The sequence below is a fragment of the Coregonus clupeaformis genome, chromosome 24 (assembly GCF_020615455.1).
Source record: "Coregonus clupeaformis isolate EN_2021a chromosome 24, ASM2061545v1, whole genome shotgun sequence".
Taxonomy (NCBI): domain Eukaryota; kingdom Metazoa; phylum Chordata; class Actinopteri; order Salmoniformes; family Salmonidae; genus Coregonus; species Coregonus clupeaformis.
Genome location: NC_059215.1, coordinates 43750835 through 43763193, shown reverse-complemented (window position 1 = coordinate 43763193; position 12359 = coordinate 43750835). Strand labels below are relative to the sequence as shown.

General features: G+C 43.0%; 2 protein-coding genes across 3 annotated transcripts; one reads left to right on the top strand and one right to left on the bottom strand.

Moving 5' to 3' along the window:
* Positions 1-2934: 2934 nt before the first annotated feature.
* Positions 2935-7971, top strand: ptpdc1b (protein tyrosine phosphatase domain containing 1b). The gene is made up of 10 exons (XM_041846707.2): positions 2935-3364; positions 3904-3992; positions 4555-4720; positions 4814-4894; positions 5036-5157; positions 5229-5366; positions 5470-6476; positions 6785-6979; positions 7534-7644; positions 7742-7971. Exons 2-10 carry the CDS (start codon positions 3983-3985, stop codon positions 7874-7876), a joined length of 1965 nt encoding a protein of 654 aa, XP_041702641.1. The 5' UTR covers positions 2935-3364; positions 3904-3982; the 3' UTR covers positions 7877-7971.
* An 88-nt stretch (positions 7972-8059) lies between these two features.
* Positions 8060-11764, bottom strand: fbxw12 (F-box and WD repeat domain containing 12). Of its 2 annotated transcripts, none has more exons than XM_041846708.1 (10): positions 11574-11764; positions 11294-11331; positions 10795-10964; positions 10572-10696; positions 10155-10361; positions 9907-10071; positions 9542-9773; positions 9208-9389; positions 8777-8907; positions 8060-8656 (listed from the first exon to the last, which is right to left on the bottom strand). In XM_041846708.1, exons 1-10 carry the CDS (start codon positions 11667-11669, stop codon positions 8557-8559), a joined length of 1446 nt encoding a protein of 481 aa, XP_041702642.1. In that variant the 5' UTR covers positions 11670-11764; the 3' UTR covers positions 8060-8556. The 2 variants fall into 2 exon arrangements, with proteins under 2 accessions (XP_041702642.1, XP_041702643.1); XM_041846709.1 differs by having other exon boundaries at positions 9554-9773.
* Between the last annotated feature and the right edge of the window lie 595 nt (positions 11765-12359).

Here is a 12359-nt window from a genome sequence, read left to right as displayed (position 1 = left end):
TTCCTGGGCAGCTGTCCACACACTATGATCTCACTCATCAGGCCTGGGTAATCTTCTCAACAGCATTCTCTCACCCAGAGGTCATGTATCACCCTCTGTTATGTAAGACTGTGTAAGACTCCTACACAATTAGATATCTGTACAAAAGAGTGTACGACTAAGCAGAAAAGTAGTGGTATTTGGTCACACTTTAAATGAGGTGATGTGTAATGGCAGTCCTTGTTCCACTGTGGATGAATGAATGAACACCTCACAATCCTATTACAGCAATTACAATGTTGTTACTAGAGCAATTACAATTTAACTACACAAGAAAAATCTACATGTAAAGTGTTACCAAGTAAAAGGTGCATTGTGTCCCCAGAGGATCCAACAAGGCTGAAATACTAAGCTTAGATAATATCTAAGATCCTTCTGATCAATTGAGCCTCCTGATCCTGTCACACATTCATCAATAATTTGTTGTGAAAGCCATTGTTGGCAACACATTCTACCATACCAGAAGGTTCTACTTTACCAGAGGGACGTCAAGGAGACCGGAGGTAACACTTTCTCTTCCAATTAAGAAGACCCAATTACCATTAATTGTTGCGTCGTTAGAGTGGCCTGAGATGCATCAGCGTCGTATCTTTTCCTTCTTTCCTTCTTAGTGGATGTATACATAATCAGCTTTCACATACCTCAGGTAAGCCAATCAGGAGCTAACTTGACAGTGCTTCCTATGTCATTCAGGCTACTCTGCAGAATCTGAGACTGGATGTCACAGTTTATGATAGCTGCTTCACTTAGGTTGTTATTTACATCAACAAACAACCAAATGTACTGTAACTTGTGTAGGATTGATATACAGTACAGCATAGCACCCTGAATGACTCCATGAGATTACAGTTAATCTTTCAGTATTGTAGTGGCAGAGCATTTTACATACAACCTTTTCCATAGAGTGGACAACAGGGCAAGAGCAAAAAGAGACAGAACAATGGTCAATCATTCCTTGTATACATCTGGCCCTTCATTGGACACTGTGTTAACAAACCTCCAAACGAGCTTCAATGCCATACAACACTCCTTCCGTGGCCTCCAACTGCTCTTAAACGCTAGCAAAACTAAATGCATGCTGTTCAATCGAACGCTGCTTGCACCCGCCCGCCCGACTAGAATCACTACCCTCGGCGGGTCTGACTTAGAATATGTGGACAACTACAAATACCTAGGTGTCTGGTTAGACCGTAAACTCTCCTTCCAGACTCACATTAAGCATCTCCAATCCAAAGTTAAATCTAGAATCGGCATCCTATTTCGCAACAAAGCCTCCTTCACTCATGCTGCTAAACATGCCCTCGTAAAACTGACTATCCTACCGATCCTTGACTTCGGTGATGTCATTTACAAAATAGCTTCCAACACTCTACTCAGCAAATTGGATGTAGTCTATCACAGTGCCATCAGTTTTGTCACCAAAGCCCCATATACTACCCACCATTGTGACCTGTACGCTCTCGTTGGCTGGCCCTCACTACATATTCATAGCCAAATCCACTGGCTCCAGGCCATCTATAAATCACTTCTAGGCAAATCCCCGCCTTATCTTAGCTCATTGGTCACCATAGCAACACCCACCCGTAGTATGCGCTCCAGTAGGTATATCTCACTGGTCATCCCCAAAGCCAACACCTCCTTTGGTCGCCATTCCTTCCAGTTCTCTGCTGCAAATGACTGGAATGAACTGCAAAAATCTATAAAGCTGGAGACACTTATCTCCCTCACTATCTTTAAGCATCAGTTGTCAGAGCAGCTTACCGATCACTGCACCTGTACACAGCCCATCTCTAATTAGCCCACCCAACTACCTCATCCCCATATTGTTATTTACATTGTTATTTATTTTGCTCATTTGCACCCCAGTATCTCTATTTGAACATCATCTTCTGCACATCTATCACTCCAGTGTTAATACTAAATTATAATTGTAATTATTTTGCACTATGGCCTATTTATTGCCTTACGTCCATAACTTACTACATTTGCACACACTGTATATAGATTTTCTATTGTGTTATTGACTGTACGTTTTGTTTATTCCATATGTAACTCTGTGTTGTTGTTGTTTTTACCGCACTGCTTTGCTTTATCTTGGCCAGGTCGCAGTTGTAAATGAGAACTTGTTCTCAACTGGCTTACCTGGTTAAATAAAGGTGAAATAAATAACAAATAAAAAAAATACAAAAATACAATTTGACCTGTTTGTGTTTGAAATCAGTTGTTGACCAACCACAGACCAAATCAGAAGTAATACAACTATGATAGCCAATCAGATCAAACCAGCTAACATTCTCTAGGAAGGGGGTCACACATTAGCGTGATGGCCTAGGGGGAGGTCTGAGTACAATAGAGAGGTTTACTCTGAACAGAATACAGATGGCCACAGACATACAGCATATTAAACATCACATATCCATATAGATGGCATCAAAGTACTCAGAATAACACTATTGCACCCATGTTTGGTATCTAACACACATTTCAGTAGTCAGTCCTCTGGAGACTGTAAGGCAGAGATGAATTTTGTCCTCTCAATGGGGAAAGGGTTGACTGGCCATTGTTTGGGGGAATTTGCCATTCAGACTGACGTGCCATTGGATGTACTGATTTCTGATCACATGATACCTCTGGCTGATTGATCCGGAGCCAGTAATGAAATAATGTCAAACAAATGTTGTTATCTCAGTGTGGTTATCAACTGAAGGGAGTTCAAACAGATGGTTAGAGATGATCAGTCATTTTTGCACTACTGTGAGGTGAAGTGGCAACAGCAGCCTTTGCCTCTTGATCCTACTTCTACAGTAATGAGATTAGTGGGTTCATCCGGGGGGGAGGAGTCAGGAATAGATCTAGGTGCAGTACATGTTTTATGAATAAGGAGGAGTGAGGAGGAGCGTCCAGTGAGGTGTGTTACCATTCAGAGCCATGCTACGGATGAACATACACCTCTGATGGTCCTCCTTTCTCTGACCTTCACAATGGAGGCCAGGCCAGGATCCTGTAGTCTTATGGCTGAAGCAAAATGCCTGTTCCTGGTGAGATGAATGGCGCTGGCAGTCCAGAGATGAGCATTAAGGATGTAGTGGATGGTGTCGTTGCCACACCCTAATTTACAGAGACAATCTGGACTGAATTAACTGAAGACCCGAAGAGGTGCAGGACTATCAAAGCTGAGAAAGAAAGCATTTGAAGACATTGCTGTGTCTGTGGTCCAACGTGGGCATGTGGAGTAGTTTTATGTGGATGTCTGAAGATGCTGACGATCACTAACTCCACCCTCTTTTTGCTGCAGATAAACGTGCTGAGGATACTTTATTGCGAGGTTGCTGTTACTTTGTTTTCTATTATTGTAGCTTGGTTAATCTTGAGGAATAATATTCTTCCTAAATAGCAACCACGTTGGTGTGATGTAGGTAGGCACTGTCTAGCCATGTTCCAATTCCGAAATGGATTATTACATTATGGATTATAATGGTTGATGTCAACTAGGTAATCTTGGATTTTCACCTTTGACAGCTGGCACTGCTCTCTGATTATGTGTGTACACTATAAAACACGTAACTTGTTTTTACAGTAACTTATCTGTAAATGACTGTAAAAAAAAAAAAAAGTACAGTATGTTACCGTACATTCCAAATAAACTTTGGTTTAACAGTACATTACTGTAAAGAAGTGCTTTCTTTTGATTTTACGGTAACATACTGTACTTGTTTTTACAGTAATTTACAGGTAACTGCTGCCAGTATGGTTTTTACAATGTAGCCTCTAAAACTGATCAATATAAGGACCTACCACACTATTTCAGTATAATGAAATGTAAATGGGGTTTTATCTTAGACTAACGTGAGTGTGTGTCTCAAGGCACTGCCATGGCAGTGGAGGTCTGCTTGAGTATTCAGTCATACAACAATCCATCCTCAGTGGAGTCCCCTACCCCTTCATGGAGTCAGGTATGCATACACTATATCACTACTCACATTTCTAACATAAAGGATAATGTAGTACTGTTAACTAATATAATTGATCCGTCTAAATGAAGAGAGTTTGAACAGGGTGTTGCGTTGCTATTTTGACTGTAATACTGTTAAGCCTGGTGGAGTGTGCCAGACGACAGATTAGCTTGCTGTAGATGGCACACTCCCTGCTGAACATTTCATAGTTAAGCTTGACACTACTTCTTTACATTGGGAACACCTCACAGTTAAGCTTGACACTACTTCTTTATATTGGGAACACCTCATAGTTAAGTTTGACACTACTTCTTTACATTGGGAACACCTTATAGTTAAGCTTGACACTACTTCTTTACGATGTGAACACCTCAATTAAGCTTGACACTACTTCTTTACATTGGGAACACCTCATAGTTAACCTTGACACTTCTTCTTTACATTGGGAACACCTTATAGTTAAGCTTGACACTACTTCTTTACAATGTGAACACCTCAGTTAAGCTTGACACACCACTCATGTCTCCTTTCAAACCCCCCAACCCTCCATGTGTTACCCCAGTCAGGACACCCCAGTCGAAGTACACGTTGGTGGGTGAGGTGATACGTCACATCATCCCTGGACCCACACAATGCTCCATAGGGTGTGGAGGTCAAAACTGCAAGTATGAGAACCCTGACCGCTGGAGCAAGGACATGCAAGCCATCAAAGGCCTCTACTCCTCTTGGTAGGAATCAGAAAGACTCTATAAAAATGTGTATGTTGAATGTAAGTGGATTATACCCATAAGTTTAATGCAGAAACATGTCTTTCCTTTCAGGGTCACGGAAAACCTACTTGCCATGGCCAGACCATCTACGGTATTAATAGAAAAGTACAACATTATTGACCAATTTAAAAGGTAACACTATATTTTATTTCAGGATTTGCTGTCCTCATAAGTCAATTCAATACACCTAGTATAGATCAAATCAATTAATTGATGCCTAATTAATTGTTTGTGTGTGTGTGTGTGTGCCTGCGTGTGTGTGTGTGTGTGTAGATGTGGCCTGAAGACAGTGATAAACCTGCAGAGACCTGGGGAACACGCCAGCTGTGGTCCCAATGCACTGGAACCAGAGAGTGGATTCTCCTACCGACCTGAGGTCTTCATGGAGAACAACAGTAAGTCTATGACAGTTCCTCTACAAATGTACTGTGGGAATGGTTAAATATTGACTGTCCTTACATTCCAGTATATTTCTACAACTTTGGTTGGAATGACTACGGGGTGGCCTCCCTCACATCTATCCTGGACATGGTGAAGGTCATGTCCTTTGCGATGCAGGAGGGGAAAATGGCTGTCCACTGTCATGCTGGTCTGGGAAGAACAGGTAATGTATAGGACAAAAAAGTGTTATTATTAATCAAATGATTATGCTTTGTGGTCACATGACTAACCCTCTCACTGATGGTTTTGCCATTGTCTTCCATCAGGCGTGTTGTTAGCGTGTTACCTGGTTTTCACCACCAGGATGACCGCTGACCAGGCCATCGTGTTTGTACGTTCCCAACGACCCAACTCCATCCAGACCAGAGGTCAGCTGTATTGTGTGCGGGAGTTTGCCCAGTTCCTTGTCCCTGTCAGGAGTATTTTCTCCTGCACTGAGCCCAGGACTAACCCCATCACCCTGTCCCAGTTCCTGACCCGCCAGGGACACATGCTGCATGGCTATGAGCGCCGGGAGCTCAGGCACCTGCCCAAGATCATCCAGGTGATCTGCAAGCTGTTGTTGGACATCGCTGAGAACCGGCAGGTCATCGAGGAGGATATGCTGGACGTCTCTGACATGACGGCCGAGGAGGAGATGGAGTTTGAGCGCTATCGCGACTTTGGATTCACCAAGGGCAGCTTCGGGGGAGGCGGTATGGGAGGGCAGCCCCGTTTACCGGGACCCCCAACCAAACCCCGGCACGCCAACGAACCGCCCCTGTTCTACCACCGCAAGAGCCTGAGCTACAGCGAGTCAGACCTGCGGAGGCTGGGCTCTGAGCTCAACCTGCCGACCCTACCTTTCTCTAACTCGCTGTCCGCTTGCAACGTGTCTGTGGCCTGTTCTCCCTCCCTGAACTCCCTGCCTAGGACCCCGGCCACAGGCAGCTCCCAAGATGGATCCCTCTGGGAGCAGAAGAGCCTTGCGGAGGGATCACCGCTCCTAAAGAAGACACAGAAAGCCTGCCAGCGCAGCGAGTCCGAGTGCAACCCCGTGAAGAAAGGGTATGGCAGCATGTTGTTTAGGTGGAAGGAGGAGCAGAGGGACAAGTTAGCCAACAATGGGGATGCGTCCCAGGTGTCTCAGATAGAGGAGTCAGAGGTGCCCTTCATCACCATCCAGACAGAGCTGTCCAAGGAGGCCAGGCGGCTGCTGGTGGCCCAGGCTCTGGCTGTGGATCTGGAGCTGGATGGAGAGGAGGAGCACAGGGAGAGACTACAAGCCTGGCAGGTAGAAACGTCATATTAAATCCCATTGTTTTTTAAATACTGTATCTACCTTTTGGAATACTGTACATACAATATATTGAAATAGTCTAGTCAGACGTGTGGTGATAGTAATACAGTAGCATAGCACAATTGACAAATCCTGTTTATCTGAACAATATCTGACTACTTTTGTACATTAGGGAAGACAAAGGAAATTCATAGAGGTTTGACTTTCCATTTTCAATACTGGAGTGCCGTTAGATTATTAGCACCACTACACTTAATGTTGGCTTGGGTGACACTGATTGTCTATTTTATGTGTTTTTGCAGTCAGAGTTGAACATGGGAGGGGCATGGGAGAGGCTGTGTACATTGGAGAAGGACCCGTTTGTGCTGTCTGGGCTGATGTGGACCTGGCTGGAGCAGCTGAAGGAGCCAGTCATCTCCATCAAGGATGTACAGAAACTGGACCATAACAACAGGGACCCTGCAAACCCAGAGGCTGTCTTCAATCCACTGGACCAGGTCAGCAGCACTTACTGTAGGCCATTACATTTACATTTGACATTTTGTCACTTAGCAGACGCTCTTATCCAGAGCGACTTACAGTAGTGAGTGTATACTTTTTCATATTTGTTCGTACTGGTCCCCCGTGGGAATCGAACCCACAACCCTGGCATTGCAAGTGCCATGCTCTACCAACTGAGCCAAACAGGAGCCACATCAGCGCTTCTCACTCTGGACCCAATCCTACTGTACATGACAGATTTACAACAGAAAACTTGGAATAGCTCCATACTGTATGAAATGAATGTCTACTGACTACTTCTGTTCAGGTAACCCGCTCATTTGGGGCGGCAATAGCCTAGATGTTAGAGAGGCCAACCAGCAGCTGGAAGGTTGCTGGTTCGAGCCTTGGGCCAGGCAACACAAAATGGGAATGGAACTGTCAGCTAAAAGGCTGCTGCTCTCTGATCCCATGTACCATCTCCTGCTGTTGTGCAAGGCACTTAACACCCACAGTTGCTCTTCATTCAAATAAAAAAAACGTATATTCTATTCAACCACATCCCCTCCAGGCTCCCAGGGAGATGTTGGTGTGCATTCTGGACTGTATGGCTCATGTTCTCACCATACCAGAGGAGGTGGAGGCTGCTTTCCTGGAGCGCACCATCAAGGCTTTTACAAAGGTAGAATACTAGATGATGTAGGGTTCTCCTTTTTAATTGCGGCACAGTTCAATTTTTTTTTAGCATTAGGTATCTCAACCGTTCTGACTCTCCACAGATGGGAAAAGGCTCAGCGGTGTATCCGGCCATGACAGAGATCCTCAGGCTGGTCCTACACGACATGAGGTTTATAGCCATAGAGGAGGATGAGCTACCAGATATGGCGCCCATCCCTACTGTGCTGATCTCATAAACCTGCTGTATTCTGTTCCAGACCATCCCTTGCTATATGAACACATATGTTGTGCCTTTCTGCGCAGTTTGGATAGTTTTGAATCTACTGTTTTCAATATTTTGTTATTGTACAGTAAGTGTATTGTATATGAAAGATCACTTTTCATTGATTACCTCAGTATTGTACAGTTCCAATGCAGACCCAAGAAAATGCAGTTTATTTGAGAGTTTAAATTAAATTGACGGTTTGGTTGTGTTAAGCAGATCAAGGTAGAGTATTTGTTACAGTAAATGCCCTAAAAACGTAGGTTATATTGAACATGTAACAGCCAACACAGGAATGTAAATACCTTAGCTCCACATAAAGCCAGCTCAGTTAATTCCTGTACAGAAATGTGTTATTACACAAAAATAAAGTATCCTTTCACAGTCAACTGCAATGTTTTTCCCCGTCATACTTGCATGTGCATGTTTCGCATAACATATAAACAAATCTGCGATAACTCTTGATTACAATGTCTATTCCATAAACAGAGGGTTTGGAAAGGCAAGGCACAACATCAGTGATTAAACTACTCATAAACATGCACAATGTCTGCTAAATGGCATATTATTTTTATTATTATTATTACAATGAATTTATGTGACTGATGCAAACTGCTGTAGTACCTGCGAAGTCCTCCTAGAGGGCAGTGTTGCTCAGGAGTTGAAAGAGTAGGCCTTCAGGACATCCTTCCCATCCACTGCTTCCACTGAGGCCACAATGGTTGAGTAATCACAGACCACATTACTGAACCCTCTGTCAACACAAGACATGAAATGTACATCAGTTCATCACTACAGTACATCAATCCAACTTTACATACAGAGCCAGAATGTACTATTTGTTTCCTTAACGGATGGAAATGTCTTTCTGTACCTGGACATGGAGTGAGAGCCTCCCAGTAAGTGGTATCGACTTTCCAGGGTGAGCCCTTTGTCTCTGTCAGTTTTCCAAGTCAGCACTCTTAAGGATAGGTCCCGAGAAGCAGTGACTACACGGAAACTATCCTGAAAGAAAACGCTCACTTTTAGGATAAATTCCATGGACAGTCTTTCCCCGAAGCACCATATAAACTTAAACATAAATTCCCACACACTCTTACCACAAGATTTCTATCCCAATGGATATTCTCCTAAATAAGGGCCAAACTATTTTAAAAATAAATCAAGGGGAAAATATCATTATCTAGAACACTGCAGTTTTCCCCATACTATGTATAGCGCTTTGAGCTCCAATAAATACATTCCAATCCGTAATTACTATCATCAGTAGTACATACGCACAATAAATATGAGTGAAAAGCATACCACACAAATAGAGCAGATAGGTTCAGTATGGTCCTTGAAGCTACAGATGAGTTCTCCTTTCACAGTATAGACCTTCAGCTCTCTGTGAGCAGCTATAACCAGAGTGCTGCTTCCCTTCCCCTCCAGAAGGATATCCGAGGTCCTGCCCTCAAATACCAACTCAAATTTCTCCACCTGCTCAACTGAAATAGGAGAACATCTGTGAAAGTTAGGCCAAACCTCAATTTCTAACATAACCACAAAAATACAACTGACAAAATGGCACATGGGGATAAGCTTGCTAACGTAACAGGTCATTAGAATCTAAATAGATGAAGATATTAAATGTCTCAACTTGACACTTTACCCTGGATCTCTGACTTGAATCGGGTCTTTTTTATGATGATGTCAAACACAGAGAGGACCTTGTTGTGATGCGTGTGTGAGTGGTCCTTGCAGTGGACCGTGGCCAGTCTGGCCGGCAGGGAGGGCAGGAAGGTAGCAGCACTGCAGCCTGAGACAGGCAGACACTGGCACAGAGGATCCTCCTCCTCAGAGGGACTCGTCACACTCTGACTGGACACCACCTGCCAGTCAAACAACACAATACACATTGTTGATTTCTATTTAATTTTAACAAAGATTAAACATTACTAACTTTCAGGACTTCTGAGATCCATGATAGTTCTTACAGACGAACATGTCAATTGTTACAATTACCTTTGGGCTCATATCCATATTCCCTTTAGTTCCAGCTAGGATCCATTTCTTGTCTGGCGATGCCAGGAGTAGGTTGACTTTGAATGTGTCACACACCACCAGACTGGACAGCTTTGACAGTGAGGGGTTAGACAGAGTATGGACAGAGCCTTGACTGGTCCCCACCTGGTGAAAATAAAAAAATAATATATTATGTGTCAGTCAGATATTGATCTGGCAACCAACCAGACTTGTGTTTGGGTACTCACTGAGAGAAAAGAGCTGCCATCCATACTGTAGGTCAGCAAGGTGCACTGTGGGGATGCTGAGGAGTAGAAGGATATCTCCTGTCCACTCTGACCATCCCAGGCTTTGAGCAGCCCTGTGGAATCTGACGTGATGACCCCGCCCTGCCTGCCATCAGCTACCATCCCAGTCAGAGGACTCTGAACAGGGCTGCACCACAGCTGCACCCCCTGGTTAAAGGGGAAAAGGAAACACAATTTCCTAAGTGCTAACCGCAAATCCTTCTTTGTGTAGACCAGTAGACCATATAATATGGCTACTGAAGTGGGTGCTACACCTTGGTGGTGGGTAGGATGAGTAGCCTACATACAATGCAAAGTGCTCTGAAGCCTTGTAAATAAAGCCTCATAATAAGTATAAAAGGGCAGTATTGTTTTCACCTGCTGGACGTCCCAGGCACGGACTGTACCATCCAAGGATGAACTGCAGACAGTAGGGGTGCAGCTCCAGAAGTCAGAGAGCTGGAGAGAGTTCCCTGACAGGTATACACACCCAACCACCCTGCCTGGAAGATATAGATGTTGTAGACCATACAGCTGTCTAAATACTGCTTCCATAGACAGTTCCATCCTTTCTAAAGAAAGAGAAAGACTGTATGCTCACTTGTGTGTCCCCTCAGGCTTTTACAGGTGTAGTCCCCACCGGACCTGCCCTTGGTCATCTTCTGCTCCAGGTGAGAGCGACGCAGGAAGTAGCTCTTCCAAGCCTGCTTCCCATGTTCAGAGCCCAGCACAGCAATGTTACAGAAACCCCAACGCTGCAGACACATTTCTCTGCGGGCATAGATTAATAGCATTAATATACTGTTATTATTATTATTATTATTATTATAATATAGGTGTTAAATAGAATATACTTTAAATATGATGCAGCTGACCACATTGTCAAAAACATGCCAAGAAACAATGCTGAATAAGCTATGTAAATGTCTGGTGAATAAGCTATGCAAATGTTTGTGTGTGTGTGTGTCCCACCTACACTCCCGCCCTCGCCCATATCTAAACCAACCGCATCAAACCCACCCCTTCTCCCCACACAGTATATTATTCATTCTGAGATGGGTAAGTAAAACTGATCAGTGGATAAAATCCGTCAAACTCACCGCCACAACCAAGGTGTTTCGGCTGCTTCTTGCCATTCCTAGATAAAAAGGCAGAAGGTATGGGGTTGTTAAAATAGGCTATCACACCAGTACAGTTGTTGAAATAAATCTATCAACATATATTACAAACTAATAATAACATGATGTTTCAAAGTAAAGCAACCGCTTGACAAAAGAACAACAATATGTGGAACATTATAACAGAAAATAAAGAATATATTCAAAACTGTTTTACAGAACCTCAATTTCTACTTCCGCAAGTTTATTGTGACTCTCTTACCTTACAGACAATTGATGCTCGAATTAAATCATCTTCTTGAAAAAACGAGAAAATGTGAATCAGGCAATCATTAGTTAGGTAAGGATGATAATCCATTTATACTTTTTACAGCTGTGCTGTATTGCTGGCTGTGAAGTAGGACTATAATTTCAGCGCAACATCAACATTTAGTCAACAATTTCTACATTGGCTACGGGGAGGCTGAAAGGACAAAAATAATTTCCGTTCTTCTTTATTTTTTCAATACTACCAATACTTATTTGTCTGCAGATGGCGCTATTATAAAGGGTACAAACGTCTCCAAAACATAAACGCAAAGAGTAGACGCACTGCACACAAGATGAAGGAGAAGATGAAGGAGATTTCACAGCTAAGCAAATCATGTAGAAATGTTGTGTCAACATACTATATATAAAGGTGACCATTTGATGGCATTTTTTAATGGCAAGTAGGTTATGTGAACAATTTATCAAGTGAGTGCAATGAAATTTGATGCATTCAATTCAATTGGAGTTTTTTGCGCGGCAGTTCGAGTTACATGCGTGCATCAAGTACAGTATATTGCTTAGGCCTAGATTAGGTTCAAACCCATACAATGTCTTTTTGAAGTAGGGGGAAAAAAATACAAAATAGACAGAAAATGTCAAATCGTTTTTGAAGTTACAGACTTCAAAGTATTATTCAATGATAATCATACGACTTCAGTGAAAATCATTAATTCTCATTATAATCTCACACAATATTGACAACCAGCACTATCCACTGCGTGTGTTGGTTTTTATTAGA